Raw genomic sequence first — 25,803 nt, forward strand, 5'->3', positions numbered from 1 at the left:
AGCAGGGAGCCCAGCAGTGAACAGAAAAGCTCAGTCCCTGCATCAAGGGGTCATTTGTCTGGCTCAGGTGGCTTCAGTACGAGATGGAGTACTGCAAAGAGGACGGGAGGGGTGGATTAGAGGAAGTAGACAGAGATGAAGCGATGGTACTGGACAAATATAGGTTAGGTAGAGAGAAAGAGCAGGATCTTCTCTGGGTTTCTGCATAATATTAGAAAACAGGGAGCTCCACTGTGGGTGTGACACAAAACTAGGTTTGAGTAAAGAGCTGGAGGTTGTTGCACCTTTGCCATCCAAACTTTCAGACCAATGTAAGCTGTATCCTCTCTCAATCCAACTTTTACTTTTGAAGTTTATTTTTTCCCCCTGATTTCTGTCACATGCTGCTTCTTACCTTTTTCTTGTGTCTTTATTTTCCCTACTGAACTTGTTTCCCAAGCTTTGAATGAAAGCGAAACTAAATGTACACAGATACCTGTGCTTGTTTTGAGGCCAGGTCTGACATGCAGGTTTCTTTGTGTCAGTCGATTTGAGTCAGAGCCAAGAGATCTGACCTGAAATGCACTCAGTCACGTTACAAAACCAATCTTTTATATCTCACAGATATAGAGTTGTTGTACTCTTTGTGCTGAGGAGTGATGACAGAGGCCAGGTCTATTCTAAGACTCCGTTGGGTTGTTTTTTTTACCAAAATCCTCGGTAAACAAGTACTTCATAAGAATGAGACAAAGGAATCTCAGGGGCTTACAATAAATTCTTCTCATTGCAAAGTAAGAATTAATTGGTTCAATCAATGTATTTGAGGACAACTGAACAATGCAGTGGAACTGCAAATTAACCAATCGTCAATGAAAACACTGTTGGAATTGTTACATGAAGGTTTAGACGACACCCAGCAGTTTAACAAAGAGCTCAGTCCTCCTGGCTTCATGTGCTTCTTGGAACATAGTTATTATTCAGTATACTGCACTCCTCCGAACACTTGAACAGCCTCTGCGTTCCCGGTGGGACTGAATTAGCAAAAGCCCCACTGTACATTAGTGATCTAGCACCTCGGCTCTCCACCGCGACGCCGCGCTCGGATATCACCGGAGTACCTGAGAAACACTTAAGCAGGCGTTCACTTCAACAACTCGTGTTTTCTGTCAGACTGTGGGAATACAGTGACACAGCACATCAAAGCGAGCTGAGGAAAGTAGGATAATAATAATAGTAGTGTAATAATCAGGCTTTTTAACAGAGCTGTGGGATATGTGTGTTGATGTGGCGCTGAACATGCAAGAGAGTTCCATTTTTCTTTGTGAATTTGCTTAAAAATGAATCATATATCTGTTCTTAATAACATTTAAAGTAGTTTTATGTTTGTGCTAAATGTATTCTTTTCTTCTTCAGTACCTTTTTGCAGACTCCACCAACAACTACCTGTGGAACACATTTGACTTCTGTAAAAGCGTCCAGGGCTTCTCTCTGCCCTTCAAGCCCACAGACCTGCTGCTCCACAGCAGAAGATCCAACTTGGTGCTCGGCTACGACAGCTCTCACCCAAACAAACAGGTAAATCCTGTATCTACCTGCAGCAGCAGCTTTTTTTAGACCTGCCATTGGTTTATGATCAAATCTTATGTGTGATACCACAAGAATGACATGGGTGTATTCAGTGTAAAGACAATATCAATATATGGATTTTTAGCAGCGCTGCCCTTCTGCTTTTAGAGTGTCTATCTACAAGAGGATATTATAGAGAATAGACACGCTTCCTGTAAAAAACAAACATTTGGGTGAGAAGAAAGCTATCTCCGACAATATACTGTGCATTGCAAAGACATACCTTCATAAAATCATAAAAGGACTTCAGTACTCCATGGATCAAGAACAGACACTGGTGGTTCTTCAGGTTTTTGCATGGAAGCTTTGTTTCCCTTGTCTTGCTTTGAAGCACAATAGCGCCAAGCGGCTCTCCAGTGTTCTCCTTGTCACATATGTAGAGCCAAAATGAAGGAATGAGCGTGACCTACATTTTTTATAGTGCCCCATCCCCCCTTCTTCTTCTCCCCCCCACTCCTCCTCCTCCCTCTCCTAACACCACCTCTCTCTCGTTGCTGTAGCTGTGGAAGTCAGACGATTTTGGAGAGACATGGGTGTTGATCCAAGAGCATGTGAAGACCTACTTTTGGTAAGACAAGCTCCTGACACATACAGTATACAATGAAGGGTGTGCATCGGTATTTGAGAAATATCCTGAACTTCAGGTCATGGAGGCGATACAACCTTCCAGAAGATAGTCAGTATAGCTAAAATACATATTTCCCCTCAGCTCCCCCAGCAAATACTGTTCAAGCTAAGCTGCGGGCTTACATAAATACTTAAATTAAAGGTAGCATGGTCACCACATAAGGGTCAGAGATGACAACGAGCTGTTTGCCCATTTTTGCACTCATCCTTTTCAAAAATGAAATGAAAGAACGCTAAATATCCACCAATTATGAGCAACAGTTCAGACGACAAACAGCTAGACATTAATGTTTGATATCCAAGAAGCAGACAAGTAAAACAGTTCTGTTTCCTTTGCCCTGTAGTTTGATTCAGATGTTTTTAGTGAGTACAGCAGTGGTTTGAACATATTCACACTGCTGATAGTCTGTGTTTATCTTGTGGGAGGGGAAAGTAAACAACTTCATTATTTAACTAAGTGAACAGGATCAGACATGAGTGCTTCATGTTTACTTTCACTTTCACTTTCGCCGTGCCAATAACGATGGTAAAAGCACACCCCCTCATGTAATATTGCTGTTGTTGTACTATCATACAACAATTACCAACTTAAATGAATTATTTAATGTTTCAAATTTTACAGCAATTTGTCCTCAAAATAAACATTTGTTTGCTTTGCTGCACCAGCTAAATTTTAAAAGAAAATACATTTTGTACACTGCACTTGAATATAAGCTGCAGGTGTTCATGTTGTACCATGAGGTATTTACAAAGAAAGATGGTAATTAGTTTTAATTAAGACACGCTTTTTTTCAAACTGTGCCTGAAAATCGGCAGTACGGCATCAACACGGGATGCCAAGATTATGTGCAGTAGTTCTGTTTCCTTCTTTGATGGCCAGATAGATTGCCTTTAACTTAAAAGCTGCATCATATGCATTTCTTTGTGTGTTTTCCATGATGAGGGTGTGTACATGATGTGCAAAATGACAGTTTAAAATCAAAATCAAAACTAGTATCTTCTTCGGGGCATAATCTTTTCCCACATGTCTGTCTCACTTTTGCATTTACTGCTAGAGAGTGCCCCCACCGTTGTATAGGCTGCAGGGTTCAATGCGTGTGAAAAAAGTAGCGGCTTACAGTCCAAAAATTACGGTACACATGTATCTTGATGTGTGTTTGTTGATGTGTGTTAATTTTCTCTGTTTAGCTCTTACAAAGTATAAAATCAGATTTCAAAGTGTGCTTCAACCTTGAACAAATGATCATGGATTTGAAAGATCTGTATGTATGACTCATGGTTGCTGATAGCTCATAGTCTGCAGTCTTAAATCTGTCTTTGATGCATATTTTATGATCAATGGTGCCTGTTGCATGGGTGGGAATATGGCGGTTGATGCAAATATTTTCTGAAAAGCATTTGTCACATCTGTAGCTACTGCCATCAGTGCCTTGCTGTGAAACATGAAGCATGCAGGCGGCCTTCACAGTGGACTGGATTAAAAAGAAGTTGTGTTTTATTCAAGGCATGCTTCAGCACTCCAGTAGACAGCACAGAAGTCGAGCAGAAGCAAACTTGCTCAGCTTGGGCAGCAGAGAAGATCAAAGGTGATCCACATTATCCGGGATTATAGTCAGAATCCAGCTCCTCCTCCTGTGTGCTGTTCATATTTCATTGGTGCCTTACGTTGGAAGCACGTGTGAAAGACCAACATCAATCAGTGATCTCCTGCATTGAAGCCATGCAGTGATGACATAGTCTAGTTCAGCTTGACATCTCGCACCTCTCATTAGCAGATGTGTGCATGATATCTAACAAAGCCAGCGGTGTGGGTGGTATCATGTATGAAAGTTTCAAGACAGCAAAACCAGTCTAATAACCAGGGCTAGCGATGTCCTGATTAGGGTTACAACGGTGTGAGATTTTCATGGGATGATAACTGTCTCAGTAATATCACAGTTATTACACAATTATCATCAGGTACAAAGACCCTTCAAGAAAGACCAATAGTGTAGAATTCAGTACCATAAATAAGCAAATGTACATGTGGTATGATGAACATCAACTTTCGTATTATGGTATCAGTATACTGCTGATGGATGGCCCCCATCCAGAGTTCTTTAATATTATCTGCCAAAATTGAGTCTGAGCAGATATGTGTATTTACGTAAATGTTGATTGAATATGTGTCTGGAACATTGAGATGTAGCCTTTTCACAAGCTACTCACAAGCTTCTCTTAGTTTATAAGCATTAACTCAGAGTCACCACCAAAACAATCCATTAATATACATCAGGACCAGCCCTGATACTGATTCTAAGAACCATCAAACTATTCTATTAAAGTTTTCAGGAGTTTTTTAACAGTAAAAAACAGAGAACAAACAAGTAACCAAGGTAGACAAAGTTGACATAGGCCATACATCAGTGCAAAATGAAATGTACTTTCACACAGACAATGAGTTAGTCCATCTTTCCCAGTATTTTGTATATCGCTCAGCCTGTAATCTTAAGGAGAAGGTCAGTTTTTCCATATGTTGTATTTTATCGACAATTGTAAGCCAGTCATTCCTTCATTTTAGATTTGTCTGCAGCCAAGTTGTGTAATGGCCTTCTTGCTCGCAGCCATAACACTTTATAAAGATAGTTGTCCTGGGAAACAAGGAAGGAAGGAAAAGGAAGGAAAAATCAACTTTTAGTCCAAAGATGGAGACGCTGTTGCTTAGAATTCTCGCCTGGCCCTCGAGTTGGTGGTCCTAGCCTGACCCTCCCAAATATCTCTCCAGTCATCCTCAGTTATCTCCAGGCCAGACTCCCTCTCCCATTTCTGCTTAGCCTGGGAAGTAGATAGTTTCCTGGAATTTTGTGGTCTTGAAACCATCATTATAGTTGTAGTACAGTATATACTATAAAATACAGTAACCTGATGATCCATTGACATGGAGGATGAATAATACTTCTCGTATACCAACTACCTTAAGTTCCCTCACCAAATCAACCAATCTGCCACTTGGACCCTGAGCACCATGAGGCTTTTTGCGGGGTTGGTTAATCACACGCACTTTAGTGATTGGCTGGTTTGTAAGCTGTTGGAGATGGAAGACACGGCATTGCCGTCTTGTCTTTGCGACAGATCTTTTAGTCGATGGTATGAGTTAACACGAGGTGACACATCAGTCAGTCTTCATTGGTGCTAGCTCTTTGAAACCAGCTTGGATTGTCAGGGCCCTGAAGGTGTTCGATAACGGTTTCTTTGGTCCATGCCCTACCCTGGCTCGAGGACGCTACATCTTGTCACACAGATAGAAAGTCTATTGATGGCTGGGGGATGAGTGAACATCCAAAGACTGAGATTACTCTAAACATCTTGTACTCTCTACTCCATCTTCTGGGACTTACAGTGATGTATTAGGCTCTCTTGTTCATAATGTTATGAGAGTTTGCTACCTTGGGTATTTATTGACATTATAAATGTGTGATACAGCCTTTATCCAGTTTATGCAAGGCATGTATGCTGCCTGGAGTTCAGGCAGGGTAAATGGCCATCTTGGAAACATGACAGAGTGCAGTTTGAGTCATGTAGTATTCATGTTGTGTTTAAAAATTTAAATGTTAAAAGTCGCCTTGCAGCTTCTTTGTCCTCATGTTTCTGATAATTGCCCAGATTTGTGGATTAACAAAATGTGTTTGAATTATTTACTTTTTCCAAAACACAACATGACTCAGTGCAGTCACAGTGTTTCAGCTCTGGCATTGATTTAGTTTTACTACATAAACAGACAGAGTGTGCCTCTGAACAACAATTCTTCTCCTGCTGCAAATGAGAAAAGTTGTTTTATCTTCCGCTTTAACCCAGTTTGACAAAGGCAAAGAGTTCTGCTGTAGAACCTTTCTTTTGAAGCCTTTTGAACTCCTCTGCTGCCAAACACTTTGACAGTCTGAGTCTATTACTTTAAATGTAAATGAAAGCAGCACAAGGTAGTGCTTAAGACTCTAAAACAAGGCTATGGCTGAGGGGAAAATGAAAAGACAGCACTGAACAACACCATCAGACCATTCTGATGTCTGCTAGTTGATTAATGGATATTCAGATGAATAAACGTCTCCCACCTCCTGTCTCTGTGTCTCCTGTCGGAGAAGCGCCTCAAGACAGATCACATAGAGCTGCTGGTCACCCTCTCCGCTGCTCCTCGGTGAAACTAAATTACTTTTCGCTCAGTGAACGGGATTCTGTCACTGATAACAAGATAGCAGGGAATGTGTCTGCACACACCCACTACACACCTCGTCTGTATCATGTTCATTATATTGTAGAATTTAAAGGCACCTTTTTTTCTTCTTTTTTAATAGTCAATACTTCCACACACCGAGAAAACAAACATGTATGTTCTGTATGTTGAAACAGATGATACTGATAACAGCAAAATACATTTTAAAAAAGTGAAAGTTGCAGGTGCAAATAATATGAATAGTTCAGTTTGAAGTGTCAGATACAGCCCTTTCAGGTCACCCAAAAATCATTCTGCTTGAACTTTGGATGCAGGATGCGCTGAACCCAGTGACGAGCACACCACAAAACATGGTGGACTCTGTGGAAGAGGACCTGTGACATGTCTAGTTATAAAAGATGTGTTCTAAGATCACAGAAGTCATAAAGACTCTATCCACTATCCATTATCCACTAATGAAAATTTAATGTATATGTACTTATGGTTTCATTTGAAATAAAGCTGAATGTAGATTTTGGGTGGTGTGATCATGAAAACAAATTTAAACTCTGTAGGCAGTTGAATTGTCAGTGTGTGTGTAGTTAGTGATCAGTCAGTCTAAGAGAAATGAAGATGATGAAGTGGTGACTGAGCAAAGAAAGAATTTGTTGAGTAAAAATTAAAGATAGTTGAAGTGTTGCACTGTAAGTAGCTGAAGTGTCAGATGGTATAAAGGCAGTGACCACAATTAAAGTGTTAGTTAAGTACAGTACAAATAAGTCAGAAAATTGGAAGGGTACAGTAACTGTTTCTCTTTATTAACCCCTATTCACGAGAACCTGGACTTTCACCCTGGACTTCAGGGCGGCCTCGTAGATTGGAAGCTCAAGGGTATCAAAGTTGTTGGGGACATGATTCAGGAGGGCTCAATTCTAACATTCCAGCAAGCGAAAAGTAAGTTTGGGGTCACCGATAAGGATTTTGTTAAATTCCTTGTAAGTTTGGGGTCACCGATAAGGATTTTGTTAAATTCCTTCAGGTTCGAAGCTTTATTCAACGTGGCTTGAAAGATTCCAGTGGTGGCCTGGCTGTCTCACCAATAGAATCCTTTTTGGTAGATGGTGTGCAGCCTAAAGCTTTCATTAAGAAGCTCTATAAGATTCTATGTAGTCTCAATGTAGATAACTCTGTTAGAGTAAAAAGCAAATGGGACTCTGACCTGGGTACAATAGAGCCTGATGACTGGGATGCCCTGTGCAGCCATCCCTCTAAGGTCTTGGTGTCTAATTCTGCTTGGGAAAGGCAATTCAAAATCTTACATAGGCTGTATGTCACCCCTGAAGACAGACACAGAATGAACCCAACTTTGTCTGAGCTCTGTATTAAATGTCAATTTGCTGTTGGGTCACTTATTCAATGTTTGTGGAGCTGTCATATCATCCAGCAGTTCTGGACTGTAGTAGTTCAACAGTTGAATGTGATTTTTAAGAGTCATCTACAGTTGAGTGCAAGGACTTGTCTGCTGGGACTGAAGGACGAGTTACCTGCAGATTTTCACAACAGAGACCTTTTACACATTCTGCTACATTGCGCTCGGAAATGTATCATGGCCTTATGGATCTCAGATAAAGCCCCCACTCTCAATCAGTGGAAACAAACAGTGACTAGTATTATACCATATGAAGCCTGCTCTAGAGCTTTAAAGGATAAACCCTTTTTATTTTACCAGATATGGGATCCATTTCTTGTCTATCTCTCGGCACCACTGCACTTCGTAGGATGAGGTCAGGACTTATAGAACTGGCCTGGGAGAAGGATCAGTCTCCCTGAACCCCATTAGTATATACATTTAGTATATAAATGTATATACTAATGTATATTTTATGTTGCTCCTTTCTATATATGTTTTGCAAAAAAGTTTGAAAAACAAATACAGTACAAATTAGGTGAATTATCATATGATGTGTAGCAATAAAGGCAAATATAAAAAATTTGAGTGAGACAAAATTTTGACTGTCATTTAATCACCAAAAATGGAACCTATGACTATTATAAAACGTCTGATGAAGCTGAATCCATTTCTAAACACGTATCTCCCCACAGACTTCACATTTTAGTTCATACAACATAGATCCCTCATTATTCATTCCAACATCTTTAATAAATTCAAGAATCCTCCTGGGGATCTCATCTTGGTATGCACATTTTTTTTATCGCTAATGTTGAAGTTAAATTAATCCGCATTAAAAGCCCAAAGTTGTGTTCCAAAGTTAGCTGTAGCTAGCTTGCACAGGCTGACCATGTGTATGGGTGCCATTTAAATAAGTGTGCAGAGTAGCAACAAAACTTCATAATCTACCAAGTACTCCTACTACTGTAGCTTAACAGTAACGATTTAACCGAATCGTTGGCTTTGTCATCTTGTGCTCATAGATTTAACCATTGATGGTATTTAGCGGTCAGCCTCTAGGATCTGATGAAGTCTGTTAAATCTACATCACTGCAGTGGTACACTGGCCAAGAGAAACGGCGAATTATCTGAGGACAAAGGCAGCACAAATAAAGATTGATCTTAAACTCTTCCCCTCCTGTGGCTCCATCCAATTTGGGTCTAATCTTGTTTGTTCTGGCTTTAGCAAGGAGCACTACTATTGTGCTACAGATCAGTCATACGGTGGCGAAAGCCAAAGAGACTCAAGCATGACTTTCAGCCTGCTGCTGAATATGTTTAAAAACCAAGCCAGTCTGATGGGTTATTCCCCCACCCAGCTCCTAATCCTCTGATCTCACTGCTAGGAGACAGACTGAGGAGTAAAATCCTCCATGTATACAATGAGGAGCACAATCCCTTTTTCCATATGGATCACAGACAATGATACAAATCCTACTGACAAAGTGATTTTCAATGCACTGAGAGAAACAAAGGGAACAGGAAAGAGGATGAGGCACAGGGGGAAGGTTAAAAAGAAAACTAAAGGGGGTGTTGTTTAGCTCAGTCGGTAGATCAGCCGTCCCATGTACAAAGGCTCAGTCCTTGCGGTGGCGGCCCAGGGTTTGAATCCGACCTGTGGCTCTTTCCAGCATGTCTTTCCCCATCTCTCTCTCCCCACATTCCTGTCACTCTTCAAGCTGTCTCTGTCAAATAAAGCTCAAGAAGGCCAAAAAATATCTAAAAAAGAAAACTAAAGAAAGGATTGGCTTGTGAAGGCTTTTTTTATTTCGTAAAACTGACCAAGTGACATGCTGACTATGAAGGCTGTTACTTTTTATTCAAAACACTGAATCGCTGTACAAATGCTGGGAAAGAAAATCGGTCTGTAACGATCTGGTCAAATTAACCCACAGTTCATCAGCACAATAGGCTGGGTCCTGTCACTTTGATCTATTGTGTGCCCTGTTGCCCTATGAGTAAATTAGGCCATTGTTGTTGTTTTCGTTACCCTAATTTGGAGGAAGCTTGCAAGTCATGCTGAACTCATGAAGGCTCATAAAGGTCAGGAGTGTAAAATGCAGCTACCCTATTGTTAGACTGTAATGTTAGCCAAATACAGTAAGCTAGCGAAAACAGTGTAATTTCACATTAGATTATTTGGATTGTGTTCAAAATAATTGTAAATATCAAGTGGAAACCTGTGGCAGTAAAGTGATGCTAATGTGGAAATGTCAAAAACTGCAGTTCCTCAAACGTTCACTTGAGGCTTGTTCCAGAAGTGAGTCAGTCCCCATGTTCAAATGTCCAACTTCACAGCAGAAATAAACATGTTTACAGCCTGGTACAAAAAACTGTTTTGGTCTCTATAGATAATTTCCCCGTTCATGACAACTGTACTGAGGGTGAATTTATATACAACTCACCTGTTCAGATTATATTAAGGCTTAAAGTTATGCAGAATTAACAACATGGCTGGTGGGTGCCATCATAGGTGGCTTGTTTGAGCACACAGGCGTCATTCAGCCCGCCTTAGCTCTAATGATGAACCACCTCTTTGCCCTTTTTTGGATTAGCCGGGCAGCAGTGGCAGGACTGGCAAGATTGCAGCGACCACACTCTGAGCTTCATAATGGCGTCAGCGACGTCACAGATATGACATCCATGTTTTATACAGTCTGTGACAATTACTGAAATTCATTTAAATAGGTCACATACTGATAAATATAAAAATTTTATTGTTCACCTCAGTTATACTTTGTTTCATTGTGTATTTTTTCGTTGAAAATGAGAGACCATGAACGTTTGACCTGAAAACAATAAAAGAACTGTGTGGCTGTTGGAAGCTTAATTTTAAAAGAGTAGTATTTTTCCTTCAAAATTGTTGAAAGAAAACACTAATCGAATGACAAACAGAACTGGCAGAAAATGAGAAACTGCCAAAAGGGGATGGACAGTTGTTTAGGAAGTGTTTAGAAGGGGGCAGAGATTAATTCAAAGGAAGGGACAGAGACAGACTGCGAATAGCCTGCCATGTACTCTCAGCCCAGACACTGTCCATCAGTTCAACAGGGACCTTTTGAAAGAATGCCACAGAGGCAGAGCCGAGCCGAGACACTGCTCCCTCTGTTTAGCTCTCGAGACTCTGGAGGAAAACACACTGATTTGGAAGGCAGACGATAAGATCCAGTGAACCTCCTTCATTCATTCTGGCTGGAGTCTCTGTGCCACGGAACACCCTCGCTGTACACTCGTGGCCACAAATAGTTTGGCCACGCTGTTTTTCAAGGTTGACACATGGACAGATATTTTTGGTCTGAACATGCTGATAGTCTGTATTTTGTGCTGACATTTATTATATTGAACATTTTTTTAGACCTAAAAAAGACAAGGATTCTTTCCTGGAGTGAAACAGCTCAGAGAAAACTGTAATAATTCAGTTATTTGAGGTGGTGGAGCAGCCTCTCAAAGCAGAATTCAGTACTTGTATTTCAGACTGACTCCTCTGCAGATGTTGAGTAAAGTTTTGATTTCGTAAATGAGACATCTAAAGTAGAACACTGGATAGCAAGACATGCTGGATACAATTGCATGACAAACACACTCTGCAGACTTTTATCTATGTGCAGTTTGGAGTCTTAAACTCACATCACCTTCATGTCTGGGAACACTGAGGAGACTTTAAAGACCACAGGGGGCACGTGAGTCCACACAGAAGGAACAGGGGTGTGATTCAAACCCTGAACCTCGCTGCGAGGTGCGAACCACAGAGCCACTGTGTTGCCCTCAGGAAATATCACTAACATCCGATGTTTCTGACTGGCTTTGACTTTGAAGCTAGACAACAGGGCCATTTTAGACCTGCTACTGCTGTAAGTCCATCAACAGGCTGGGTCAAGTCAACCTTAGTGTTGGTAGAAGTGTGAGGTGGCGGTACACTGAAAGTGCCGTTTTGTAAAAAATTATGATTTGACTTTTTCACTGTATTCTTATAGACCAAGACATTTAATGATTAATTGAAAAAATAATTGTTTGTTGCTGCTAATTTCATGCTATTCCGCCATCAAATAATATAACATAACCCAAGTACTTCACGTAATGTTTGGAAAGAACCATCTCCTAAATAAAGAAGGCAATTGCTCCTTGTAGAACCAGAGAACTTTGAAAAGAACCTTTTAAGAATCGTCATTTTTCTGAGAGTGTGTTACAGTCCCATTAGCGACCAAGCTATCCCAGAAGCTAGTGTGTTAGCTGTTTGGTCACCAGCTACAGTAGTCAACAATTCCAATTTTCTGAAGATATATAGATGAATGTTGCAGTGCCACTTTCTGGTGGTTACACTTGTAGTATTGGACAGTTTGGGTAGATATTTAGCACGTAGATAAATACATACAATATCACAATAGCTCAAATGAAAATGGAAAATAACCTTGCATTCAATAAATTTGCATTCAATGTACTGTGAACTGTGTCATACAATAATACAGTCTTTTTATTTCAGTTTGATTGGAATCAGTTTATACAACATAACAGAATATGCTATGTCATCAGTGTGATCTCTCTAAAAGTTGACAAAGCATTAAACCGCATGCAATTCAAGGACATCAACTCAAATGAAAATGAGTAACAATATTTATCATCAATGGAGACAGTCACAGGGAAACATGCTGCTGTTGAGTCTTATATCTCAGGTCCATAGATGGAGATAGGATTGGACTGCCTATTTGATGTTGAAGAAAGTTTTAGCAGATGAGGGAGTGTTCAACTTTTTATGTTGGTATGCTGGTACATTAAACCCACTAAAATACTGTGTTTGGAAGGAAGGACCAGGATAACAAAAACAGACATACATAAAACTGTGTGTTATTTCAGGAAAATTGTCCAACAGTTGTTCTTCACCCTCTCACCTCTGTACATCTCTCTCTCTTTCTTCTACGTATTTTTAGGGGCGTGGAGCCCTACGACTCCCCCACCACTGTGCTGGTCCAGAGACACGAGCCCCAGGGCGTCTCCACCATACTCAGCAGCACCGACTTCTTCCAGAGCGAACGCAACCGCAGGGTGATCCTGGAGCAGGTCGACAGCTTCCAGCTCCGAGAAAAGTACATGTTCGCCACCACCACACGGGTAAGAGAGCCGGGGGAGGGGCAGCTGAGTGTTCAACGGTTAATGATCTTATTTTGATTCAGCTTGGTGATGTGAGGTTTCTTTCCATCGTTTTATTTCTTTAACCTCAAAACCTGCAATTTAGAACAGTTTTTCCAGCACGTATAACTTGGTTACACAATTTCCCTGCTTCCCCTGGAATTAATAAAGTCTTTCTGATTCTGATGGTTGGTGATTGAACAATCAGCTGATTCATCAAAATGCTCATGTTTTGACCAGGTTTGTATCATTGTAAATGGAGTACCTCTGGAGTACCTTCCAAAAACAGAAGCTTCATTTTGGAAAAGAGATAAGAAGATCCATACCATTCTCATATTTGTAGCTGGAGCATGGCCAGGGTTAGCCTAGCTTAGCAAAAAATACTAAAATAACCTTATTATTATTTATACCCAATTATACCCAGATTCACAATACTGATGTTCCAAATAATGTTCAAACTAAAGAAATGGTATATTGTTCTTTATTTTTTTTTAAAAAGGGGTTGATTTAAGAAGTATGTGAACCTCTTCAGTTAACAGGATAATGCAACTCCTAACCTCAACCAAACAGTTTCTGTAGTGACTCATCAGTCTCTCACATCTACTTTGGAGGATATTTACCATTACCAATGTTCTTGTGTCTCTTGTTAAAATTTTAGAAGGTCGTCCACTTCTAGGCAGAGTTGTAGTCTTTTTCAGTGCTCTTCTTTTGTAGATGATCTGCCTCACGTTAGAACGATGAAGCTCAAATCTTTTTGAGATGACTTCATAGCTTCCCCCAGGCAATTGTGCTGTCACTACCCTCTTCCTGAGGTCCTCTCTGAGATCTCGCTTCCTCCTTGCATGATTGACCTGTATGGGTTCACCTAAGACTAAAGTGACCTGGTTGTTTCTCTGTTTCAATCAGTGATGCACAATTTTGTTCCTAAACATCTCTGATGTTAGTAGTTAGTTAGTACAATCATACCTGTGCAGAGGTCTATGTAGAAAACTTGTGCTCACTAACTGATCTGGCAACCCACACAACAGCAAGGCAAAAAAACAAAAACACTAGACACGTAGAATAACAGGAAACCGTCCAAATAACTATTGTAATAGTCCAAATAGCTACGGTAATCATTTTATCATTCATTGTAATTCATTGTCATTTTATCATTCATTGTAATTGTACAATATGTTTGTGTTGATTTGTTCTGTACACGTGACATCTATTGCACGTCTGTCCGTCCTGGGAGAGGGATCCCTCCTCTGTGGCTCTTCCTGAGGTTTCTTCCACATTTTTTCCCTGTTAAAGGGTTTTTGTGGGCAAGTTTTTCCTCACTCGAACCGAGGGTCTAAGGACAGAGGGTGTCACTCCCTGTACAGATTGTAAAGCCCTCTGAGGCAAATGTACTATGTGACTTTGGGCTATACATATAAAATTTAATTTTATTTGATTTAACTCTAACCTAACATACAGACAAGACGGCGGTATTCTCTCTTCTTCTTTCTTTTTTCAGGTTATCTTCTATAAATTAAATACCTTTAAAAGAATAAATTGTTCTAACATGTAGGTACGTGCACCCATTGAAAATGTGAAAACTTTCCTGCCTTATCTGCCTTGAGAGTAGTTGGCACGGCTCAATAGAATTCAGTGTTACTGACAGAAGGAGCTCAGGGTCAAGTGAGGGCTTTTCTACTTGTCAAAGCTTTGATGAGAGAAGAGTGAGTGCTACAGTACATGGAGGAAAAGAAGCCAAAAAACGGCTTTGTAAAATAATAAATCATGGTTTTAAGATATGGAGCGAGTTTCTTTAGTCTAATCAACCCAGACTAGGCTGGTAGTGTTTCTAACTGTACCACCACCAGTACACTGAAAGGTAATGTCATTTCTCACTGTGTACCTTCACACATCTTTAAAAATGCTGCATTGTATCACAGCATAGTTAAGCAATGTAGTGTGCAGTCAGTTTCCCACCTCAGCGTAATGTGCTAAGCAGAACAGACGTTGGAACAATATTTGGCTAGCGGTAACATGAAGCGCTGTATGTTTGTCATTGTTCGTCTCGGGTGTTTGCGTAGTGGAAGCCTCAGTTAGGCGGCAGACAAATGGAGCAGATGGCCAATATGGTTTGGATCTCGTCTCCACACTTGTTCTAAGTGCGCTGCCTCGGACAGATTTGCTGCCCTCCCTCCGTCACGTCGTCTCCGGCGTGGGCTGGCAGCAGCCTGTAGCTGCTCGAGAAAACAGTTGATTGTAAAGAGAGGTCGGCTGTGAAGGGTTCGTCTGATCTGATAATTGATATCAGATGGTCCATCATGCTAAATTAAAACATTTATCTGTACTTGAAATCAGCGGAGAAAGCGGGGGATTAAATGAACTGTCAGTGCTATGATGAAGAGCCAGCGTACGCTTACTGCTGACAAGCTTTACAGGCAGGAGTTCTGCTCTTCTGTGCTTCAGCTGAAGATTGATCCTCCTCCACATTCTAATTTTCAGTGCAACACTAAATATCCAGAGATTTAACTGAGTGAATCTGCTCTGCTGCTTGCGAGAATCTGACGGAGAAAGAAGATGATCTGTGCGTGCGTTGTCATCTGTTAGTGCAGATGCATGATGCATATGGTGCAATTATCTGTGTACACAGCAGGCGGGCGGCATTTAGTGCTGGGCTAAAGTCGAAGCAATATAGAGCAGCCTCAATAAATCCCAGTGGCTAATGTGGTCAGAGCTAATGAGCAATCCTTATTTTCAATTACTAATGTGGTCCAATATGACACAGAGTTTAACCTCAAAGTGTTGAGAAGCTCATAGCTGCTGAGTGTGGCCTTGTTTAACGCTCAGATGTCAAGCCAGAGACGGTGACCTCCTTTAAACACAAAATGCTGCATCACTACAACCTCCCTGCACCCGATCCAAACGTATCGGCTTTTAGTTTGTGAGTTAAGCAAACTGCTAAATTAAACTCTTGGCTGTTTCAAGGTAAATGTGCATTAAAAATGCCGCTGTGAGATAGATAGATAGAGATACTTTATTGATCCCGAAGGAAATTAAGGTAAGGTGTACCGTGGATCTTTCCCATGAGCGTATTGGACAGTTCAACATATACCCTCCTTAGCTTTCCAGTCTTACTCCGTAGCAGCAGATGGCATATTAGAGAGTCAGAATCCCTCAGTTTATACTTTAAAGTACTTCACATCAATATCTTAATCACCTTAATTGAGGTGTCTGGAGTGTTCAGAGCTGAGCAGCAACTTGTCATTCTGTGAGTTATGACGTCAGCTAACGTTAACTCAGCAGCCAAATGAGATATCTGATATCATCAACTTTGGTTGTCATGACCTGAGACGTGACTAACTTGTCAGTATTTACATAAGTACAGAAAAATTGAGGTATACGTCTGGGTCTAGGTTTAGTGGCTTTTCAACTGGCAGTTGCAGGAAGTCCATCAGCCTGAAGATATTGTTCCACAGTAGATGGACACTTTAAACGTTCTGTGGAGATGTTTTGAAGTGATTCAAATGTTTTGTGCTGGTTTCACTCAGTGATGCAGTTGAAGTTCACCACTGTGGTTGGAACCAGTTCTAAACTGTCCCATTCATCCAAATCAATTATCTTTTATAGATACCAACATGTTTTTCGGACAGTTGCATTGCAAAACGTTGACGTCAAACTTGTGTTTTTGCTGCTGGAAGCTTCCAACAAGAAGGAACAAACTGTCCAAAGCCTGGCTTCATTTCAAAAAGAAAGATGACAAAACAATGTCTGTAAATGATGATTGCAAGTCAGCAGTATGCTGAAACATTTTTCTACACATGATTAAATTCTAATATTTGACACTGTACACACAAGCGCTTCCCAACCAAGCAGCACATCCGTTACTGTTACACCGAGGGTAAATATCCTGTTGTAATAACATTAGCGCAGCGCAGACAAGATTCTTCAACTAAGACAACTTTAAATGAAAACGAATGCTCTACAAACATTCTCTCATTTCATTTCTGTTAGATGGTGACAGACTGTTGCTCCAGCTAGCTTTCAGGCTAACTGGTTTCAAATTACACAGCAGGCAATGGAAAGTTTGCAAACCTGTGTAGGCCTACTGCTACTTCTTACCACAGATAATTGATCAGGAAGACAACTCTGCATCCTGTGTGTGAGAAACTAATCTTAGATCAGAGTTCCTTACTATCTTTATCTGGAACTTTCAACCTCGCATGGTCTTTATCAGTGTGTAGAGTTTGTTCAGTTGTCATGAATATGGCTATGTATGGAATATCAGTAGTAAGTGGACCTTTTTAGTTTAGACCTTTAGTTCAGATTATTTTGTCAAAGTCAAGGATGAACCCCAGTGCAGTGCAGGTCATAGTATTAATTACTTACAGAACAGATAGAAGCGCTGTGCTAAATCATATCAACAAAAGCTTCTCAAATTAGCCTGTGACCTGATACTGATCCATCTGGGGCTTCCTGACATGGAAAAGACTGAGCGGCTTTGAGAATGAGAGGGCAAAATAATACCGGCAACACCGGGCCTGCCTGTTTGGCTTTTCTTTCTGTCATGTTTCCTCAGAGATGGTCATTTCTAGAACAATTCATCAGTGCTGCTGCATGTGATGAAGGAGGGCATTTAACATTACTAATGTCCATATAAGCTCAGAGAGACTGTAATGTTGCAGAGCAGAGCTGGAGTCAGAGATCTGCAGGCTGTCTTCTTGTTTTTTGTCCATCAACATGGAAAAACATGTGGCGAGTCAGATTCCTGCTATGTGCCATTATTACAGCAGTGAGACTCAAAAATCGAGAACAGTACCAAAGAAACTGTCATTTCTGACTTCACTGTCCTCTTCTTTTCTGGAATGTTAGACTAATGTTAGTGTACCAACACAGGTTTTGTTCTAGCTACTTGTGTGTACACTGTTAGCATCATTATCAGACTCTTTTATGAGTATGATAAGTTATAAATATATTCAATTTTATTTTATTTATATAGCCCCAAATCAAAACAAGTTATCCCATGACACTTTCCATATAGAGCAGGTCTAGCCAATACTCTTTATGACCCATATGTGTAATATGTTTATGTTCGAGCTATCTCTCACATGAATTGATATACATTTAGTCATTCAGCTGATGCTTTTATCCAAAGTGGCTTACAAAAAGGGGAACAGTGTGACCAGCGCAGGTCCTGGCCACATTTGCCATATTTGGCCACATTTGCGCCCCCCTCTGCCTTGCCAATACCCCGCTCCCGGGGCGCCCGCTCCGCTAACTTAATGAGCGGTACCGAAAATTCGCGAGGTTTTTTACTTTTTCGGGCGCTTGTGCGCCCCCCACGGAGACTGCGCCCTGGGCGGCCGCCCACATTGCCCATAGCTAAGACCGGCCCTGAGTGTGACAAGGACATGTTAGTGCAGCAATAAGTACTGTGACAGAGAGGGGGATAGATTTATCATGTCCAGATGTTGGTAGTGTTAGAGAGGAGGTCCTCTCTGAAGAGCTGGAGGTCTTCAGGAGGTTTGTGAAGGTAGAGGGCCGCCCCTGATCTGGTAGAAACTGGTAGGATGTTCCCCCAACGGGGAACAACAGACAAGAAAAGTATGCAGAATGTTTAAACGCGTTGTCGGTACGTAATAATCCAAAAACAGATCACATGCAATTGAACTGAATTCTGAGCAAAAAAATCTAATGTAAAGTGAAACTTTGAACAAGCGGTTGCATTTAAAGCTAAGTGTGTAACACAAACATTTTGAGGTCCTGTCAAACAGGAGAAAAATGTTTTTGCTGTTCGTGTTCAGCACAGACTTTTTCTCACGCTCCAGACATACATCAGCTCTGTTTGTTTGGAGGTTTAGTGCCTTTTAGATGTCATCGATAAATAGGGCTGCACATTTAATCAAATATTTATAACAATCGCCATTTTGGTTTCCCACAATTAAATGAACGTGATCGACTGCAATATCGATAACCATACTGCCTTCTCTTTCGAGGGGCTGTCATGTCGCTGAGCGTGCACCCTGCAGCAGCAGCCTGTGCAGAAACGTCCTGGATGTTGCGGCTGCAGTCTGGAGGGGAAGAGTAATAAAACAACAACGAGCAAAATGAAGATTAAGTGCCTGGAGGAGAAGGCAAAGTGCTACTCCCTACTCCCTCCGTACTTCCTGTTTAGAAGTATTTGGGATTTAGGGCAAGTGATGTTAAGCAAGAACAAATGATCTGCAAAGAGTGCAAGAGACTTGTGTCTGCACTGCAGAGTAATAATAACAGTGACATTATTCTTCTTGGCCTTCATTTATTCATCGTACTAACATTATCTCACTGAATCCTCGTCCTTATCCAGCATCAAGTCAGACGTCCAGAACAGAGACTGTCCGCTCTTACAAGTTGAAAGCCATCTACAGTTCCCAGCGAGTTCTCAGTGAGTTCATTCAGCCACGTCTCTGCGATACTACACCCCCGTTCCTGATAATAGACAGTGCACATGGTTTGCACCGTGTTTTCCTGCTCCCTGCGCTCAGATACGGCTCTGCATCCTTCTCCCTGTCTCATTTCAGCAGGGATCTCTAGTCTTTCCACAAAGAGTATGCTAGCGCTGCCTAGAACTTACATAAAAAGGCAAAGCGCTAATCTCCATAGTTCTAAGTCCATGTTTGCAGCACACAAAATGGATGAAGACTGGTGTCGAAACACATGAAAAAAATACTAAAATCAGAGAGTGTGTTCAGAGATGTTGCAACTGGCTGCCAACCACGTGTCGTCTTGGCGTGGTCTTTTCATATGATTTCTTGACAGTAAGAAAATCTATTTCCTGCCTTGTCGTGTAAAACACACAGAGCTCCTCTGCGTTGGATAACAGGCTTCGCTTATAGCTGCTGTGATTGACCCGTCTGTGACCTCCTTCCTGCCTGAACTCTGAATCTACTCTCCACTGCTAAACAGAGCTGATGAGACCAGTCAGACAGACCAGACAGTGGCTCGCCTATAAATGGTCGTGTACGTAGGGGAAATGGAACAGATGCAGACTGACTCGTCACAAAGCATCAGCTCTATTAGCCACTGACTGCTTGCGTGTAGCTACCGCTAGCAGAGCTATCTGTAGTTTCTGCTCTGCTCATTAGCTATAAAAAGAATCAGAGAATCTCAGTTACTCTCTTTCCTCTTCTGTCTCTGGCTCGCTCTAATAGGATTAGAATAATGGAATATCACAAGTGCTTTTGGCAGTGCCAAGCTGCTTAAGCTAATTAAAGAGCCAGAAATGGAGAGTTTTATCTAACAATAGGGATCCTGAGGAATAGAGTGCTAATCAGACCTTAAAGACCACAGCCTTTGGTCCCATGGAGAAGACCTGGCAATGATAACTGGCTTAGAAGATGTAATGGAGATGTCGATAAAGCCCATCCCCTCTCTCCGCAGTTATCTGTTAGCCATATTCTTTCATTTAGATCACAGATTCTTGACAAAGAAAGTCTGGGACAGAGTGAGAGAAGAAAACAGGAAGTTGAGATTGAGGGAGGAATGATTCCTCTCATCAAAGTGCAGTGTGCTTCTGAAGCTCTTGCTTACTTGCAGCTCCTTAAACAATTCAGTTGGGTAAATACCTCAGACTCCTTAAAAGTCTTGAGGTCTTTCTGCTCAATAAAGAAATTTCTGTTATACCTTTATTCATTTTCCCATCTCAGTCATTAAGAAGATAGGGCAGTATCAAGAAAAACTGATTTCAGCTTCTCAAATATGAATATTTTCTGGTGTCTTTAGACCTCGATGACAGTAAACTGAATATCTTTGGGTTGTGGACAAAACAAGACATTTGAGGACTTCATCCTTATGCTTTGGAAAACAGCACATATACAAAATTTCTAACCATTTTATGGACCAAACATTTCACAGACCTACATAACATTTACAGGACATGACACTTTTGTCCAAAACGATGCCTTCAAGAAGAATCTGTTCCACCTGACATAAGTGCCAAAAGACTTTAAGCTGCATGAAATAACTAATTTAAGGGCATAACATCCTTTATATAACAGGTATTGAAGCATTTGGTGATATTGGAATTACATCACTTTGATGTTTTATTTTGAAACTGTGGTGGACATGAAACACTCCTCATCTCCCTGAACAATCTTCAACAATTAATTGTCTTAAATCACGTTATGTTTGAACCAGTCTTTCCTTAAATCTACAGCCATGCACTAGACTTAAGAAGGGACAAAACATCTTAATTACTTCAACACAAAACAAAGAATCCCACATGCATGACAAAACACCTAACATAAAAGCATCTACTGTAGCTAAGTACCTGAGATCCCCTTAAACAGAGAGATTGCAGATCTAAAAGAGAAGATGTGTTGGCTTTAGGCTGTATTACAGGCCAGTCTGAATAACTGCATTGCCTGAGGGGGACTGGACTAGTGGGTCATGAATATGTAACAGATGATCTCTGAGATATAGGCTGGAATAGAGGCTCGTTGTCTAAACTGTAAAGCACATAAAGGTCTGATGGGATTGGACTGTACAGAAGTTGGTTGAAACAAGCAGAAGGCACTTTGCCTCGGAGGATTTGTCCTGTGACATTTTCAGCTCGTTTTGGTGTTGTGTGCAGGTACCATTTTTTTAAATAAAATGTCAGACTTAAAAACATTTTTTTTAAAAAACAAGGCAATGGTGAACATGTGCTCTTCCTCTGGACCATTCATTAACAAATGTCACCTTGTGGCTGTTTACTGTGTGGGAGTGGAGCTCTTGCTGTGTGGCCTTGTGGGTTACAAGGAAATGTTAAGGATGCGCTTGTGTTAGGGAGGTTTGTATAAATCCTGGAAAACGTATGCATGTGATTCAGTTTGAAAGCCAAATACTACAGTGTGGGAGGGATATTGCATGTTTGACCAACTGGCACTTTATCACAGTGAGACTCTTGAGTTACAGCTACCACCTGCAAGGCAAGGGTCATGCGATGGACGGAGACAGCCGAAGGCGGCAGTTGGTCACTTTTTGGTGGCTTTGCTTGCCTGTTACTGTAAAAAGATCAGTGAAGAAGCCAGTAAAACAGCTGTCATTGAAAAATGAATACAACACTCTACAGCAAAAGGTGAAACCCAGCGGAACCCGTTTATTAACTTGATGCATGACTCTTGATTCTTTATCTTTTAACTTTCATTTAGATTTGATGAAGCAGTGCTTTGTCACTGTGATTTAACTATACCAATGCAAAATTCAAATGCAAAAATGATGATGATGAGAAAGAAACAAGATAAAGCATTGTGCCTTTTTAACACTCCAGACAAAAGATGGAAAGTTCCCTGGCTGAATACCGTCGCCATCTCTTTGGCGAGGAAGCAGTAATACTCCTGATGCAATATTTGGTCAGAACGACCCATGGTTCTTTGCTGTCTAGTTGGCATCACTACAGTATTGTTAGTGGTAATGGACGGATGCCAGTGCTGGCATCCATTCACTGACAGGAACACAAGCACAGTCTTGCACAATGTCGAGCTTTAAAACAAAAACCTTTCTACCATAAAATAACAAATTTTAAATCATGTTGATGTTACACTGACTTACACCTGTTCTTGTGTTATATAACTCAAAGCATGTAACATGTTACAGCACTAAGTCACAAAACGCCAACTATTTCACTGATTTGGGTGATTATATTTTATGGAGAAAATGTTTCCCGATGAGTGGTAAAGTAAACTGCTCTGAACTGTAGCTTCTTTTAGCTAATGTTAGCTCAGTTTGTTAGCCAGGCTGCCTGGACTGTGAGCTCACAGCACCGGGGGAGTGTTAGTGTTGGTACCACAGGTGGTTTGGACCACTGGGAAGAAGAGGTGTTTGGGCTCAGGGTACGGTTGGAATGCTGACGAACAGAGTCACTGTGCCAAAACAGACCGTATCTGGCAAGTAAGCGGTGAACAGGCTCTAACTGAGAATCAGATTGAGGGACTGAGAATAGCTTGGTGTCATCAACAAAGCCACGGTAGAAGCCACACGAGTGTAAAACAAAAGCACAAATTCTTGTGTGTAGGGAGAAGAAGAAGTGGGGAGGCCCAGACTTGAGCCATGTGGAACTCCTGTAACCATCTTCATGTGCATGTTATTAAACACTTTTTCAAGAAATCAGTAAGTCAGATTCTCACTCTACTGGATAGGTTTTGTCACATTGTTGCCCTTATGCTATTTTTAAAAGATTCAATTCCGACATGTAGTCAGTGGGACCCCTCTTAAGCTGACAAGCGTAATTTAGAAAATTACTTTTGAGAGGTTTAATGGCCTGCTATGGCAGACTTTTGAGACACATCAGAGTTGTTAATCAGTGGGTGGTGTATGTGTATCGGCAACACACATCAGTGGAAACAAACATACACTCTCTCTCTATGCAGTTTAGTTGCAGAAAGCATCAGCTGCAAACATTTAGTACAGTTTTTCTGTGACTTTATATTTCATAGTTCATTGTTATGATCTAGTATTGTATGTAGATGGCTGCATTCCATTCAAAACTATTGTAACTGTGTCTTTTTGCCACCCGGGCTGAGTTGATCTGAGGCCCAAGAACCACATCTCATTTCAGGGATTTGAGAGTTTAGAGAGGATCAGTTTGAGAGAACACGAGCACAGTGAGGAATGTGTGGCTCACTTACAGTTGCCGTTGCAGTGCAAACTGCGGTTTCAGTGGAAAAATATATAATCACTATGCCACTTACATGTGAAAACACATAGTAGACATTCTCCTGTCTGTTTTTCCCTTGACTCGCACAGTAAACTGTACTGAAATCCTTGATTAGACTATATAGAGTGAGAACAAAACTCAACAATAAGTTATTATTGATGATCACTGTGGTAGTAGTGCACATTCATTGTAGAATTTCTTTTCCAATCCAAGAGAAAACGATCCATTTTACCTTATTTTATACCAGATGGACCTTCTTCTAATCAGTGTTTCTGTCCTTTTTATCATTCTGTATATGTTTCTGTCTGTGCTTTATTTCTATTTGTCTCTCCCCTCCCTCCATTTGTCTCAGTGTAGCTGCTGCTTTGCTTTCACATCACACCACAGAGTCGATGTGAGCACTACGCTAGATAAATCAATAGACTGAATGAAAAAGGCTGAAATGCTCTGCTGGAGACTGGGGATGCTCAGGCACTCGAGGATGGGCACAAATCCTTCCAAAAGACACTCTCACACACACACACACACACACACAGATTTGATAAAAACCAGCAGCAGTATGTTGGAATGGGAGTTGCTGATAGCTGGCATTGTGACTTCCATTAACTTTTCACGTCAGGATGAAAAACCAGTATTTAGTATTTAATCAGTATGTAGAGCCAGCTCATGTGGTGGCACAACCGCCTAGCATAATATACAAGGCTGTTTAGACTTTTTCTAATAATAATTAAAGATGGATAATATTTGTCATTAGTAACAATTCTAATGATCAGTGATCAGTTCTAAAACAAAAATGTAATCATCATATCCTTCTTGAAATCTGGCTACGTTTTGGATTCAATCCCCAAACATAGAAAATACCCAGATTAGCTAAAACACATTTCTTATCTAACTTTTGGCAGCTAATGCATCAGTGTATGAATGTGTGTGTATGGGTGAATGAGATATGTACTGTAAAAGCGCTTTGCGTGGTCGGAAAACTAGAAAGGCGCTATATAAGTACAGTCCATTTACCATTTTTCAAGTATACAGATATAGTTGTGCTATACACCTTACGAGGTATGCGGTCAGGTCTAGGCCTGACTCAGGGAAAAGGACGCCCCTGCCTTGCATAGTCCCATGGGCTGCACCACCTACACCACCTTTAATTGGGCATGGGACACAAGCGCGGGCGTGATCAACCTGTCGCTGGCCACCATCGATGAGGGTGTCTAGTGATAAAGGCCGAAACACCCCGTGATTCCTTGGAACACTACTGACGATGTGTCCCAAAATTGACATCTTTCCCATCCCGACCATGACGTACAGCTCCCATGCCACTCTCAACATCAAGGCTAACCTCATGTGAGTACCATCCATTGGCACAACGGACAGTATACCATCATGTCCAGTGTTGCATGATTCCCAGTGACCCTCATAAGGATAAGGGAGTACAGAAAATGGATGGATGGAATCGTGCTGTATACATACATGGTGTGTACTAAGATGTACATGTATATATCCATATATAACAGTAATGAAGAGTAATGACATCGCATGCAGTGATTGATCAGCGTTAGCCCCCTTTAAGGGTCCATTCCATTTAGTGCAGCAGAGACTTTCCAGTGAGCCAACATGCAGCACAGCAGCACCCTGACTCTGTTTGACCAGAATGGAACATAAATTAGTATCATTGGTAACATTTACTATTTTAGGTCAAAGTGGCTGCTGTGAAAAAGGTGTATACCATTCAAAACTAGTGTTTGTCTGTCCAACATAGACAAGCTAGCTAAATAGGAAAGGAGGAAGTGGACAGAGGTTTAAACAATCGTTATTGGAGTGAAAGCAAAAAGGGGCGGGACTTAGGAAGGGTCAGTTGTGAATGGCAAAAGGATGTAGCTGAGATTTAGAAGACTCTGTTAAACTGAGCCATATGTCTTATCAATATTTTAAAGGAGTAGTTTGACATTTTGGGAAATAATCTTCCTTATGATGTGTGATCATTAATACATGTCGAGTATTGGCTCTTCATATTAATCTAACCAGTATATTAATGTAGTTCTAACATCCCAGAGAGCATGAATAGTGGATGTGCAGCTGAGCTCTCTCTCAGTCGGACTTCTTTGTTCTACTTCAATTTATAGCTCTGTAAAAGCTGTTTCTTTCTCTGTTTAACTCCCTGGT

The 25,803-nt window shown here is 41.0% G+C and overlaps 1 protein-coding gene across 2 annotated transcripts in view; it reads left to right on the plus strand.

Annotated features, from left to right (window-relative positions):
* sorl1 (sortilin-related receptor, L(DLR class) A repeats containing) overlaps positions 1 to 25,803 on the plus strand; it is a 91,300-nt gene that overhangs the window by 23,592 nt on the left and 41,905 nt on the right. For both annotated transcript variants that reach the window (XM_019259376.2, XM_019259377.2), the window contains exons 4-6: positions 1,393 to 1,554; positions 2,106 to 2,173; positions 12,794 to 12,974. In XM_019259376.2, coding sequence (XP_019114921.1) covers positions 1,393 to 1,554; positions 2,106 to 2,173; positions 12,794 to 12,974 — 411 coding nt within the window. The remainder of the gene's footprint in view (positions 1 to 1,392; positions 1,555 to 2,105; positions 2,174 to 12,793; positions 12,975 to 25,803) is intronic.

Source organism: Larimichthys crocea, chromosome VII, assembly GCF_000972845.2.
Source record: "Larimichthys crocea isolate SSNF chromosome VII, L_crocea_2.0, whole genome shotgun sequence".
Classification (NCBI taxonomy): domain Eukaryota; kingdom Metazoa; phylum Chordata; class Actinopteri; family Sciaenidae; genus Larimichthys; species Larimichthys crocea.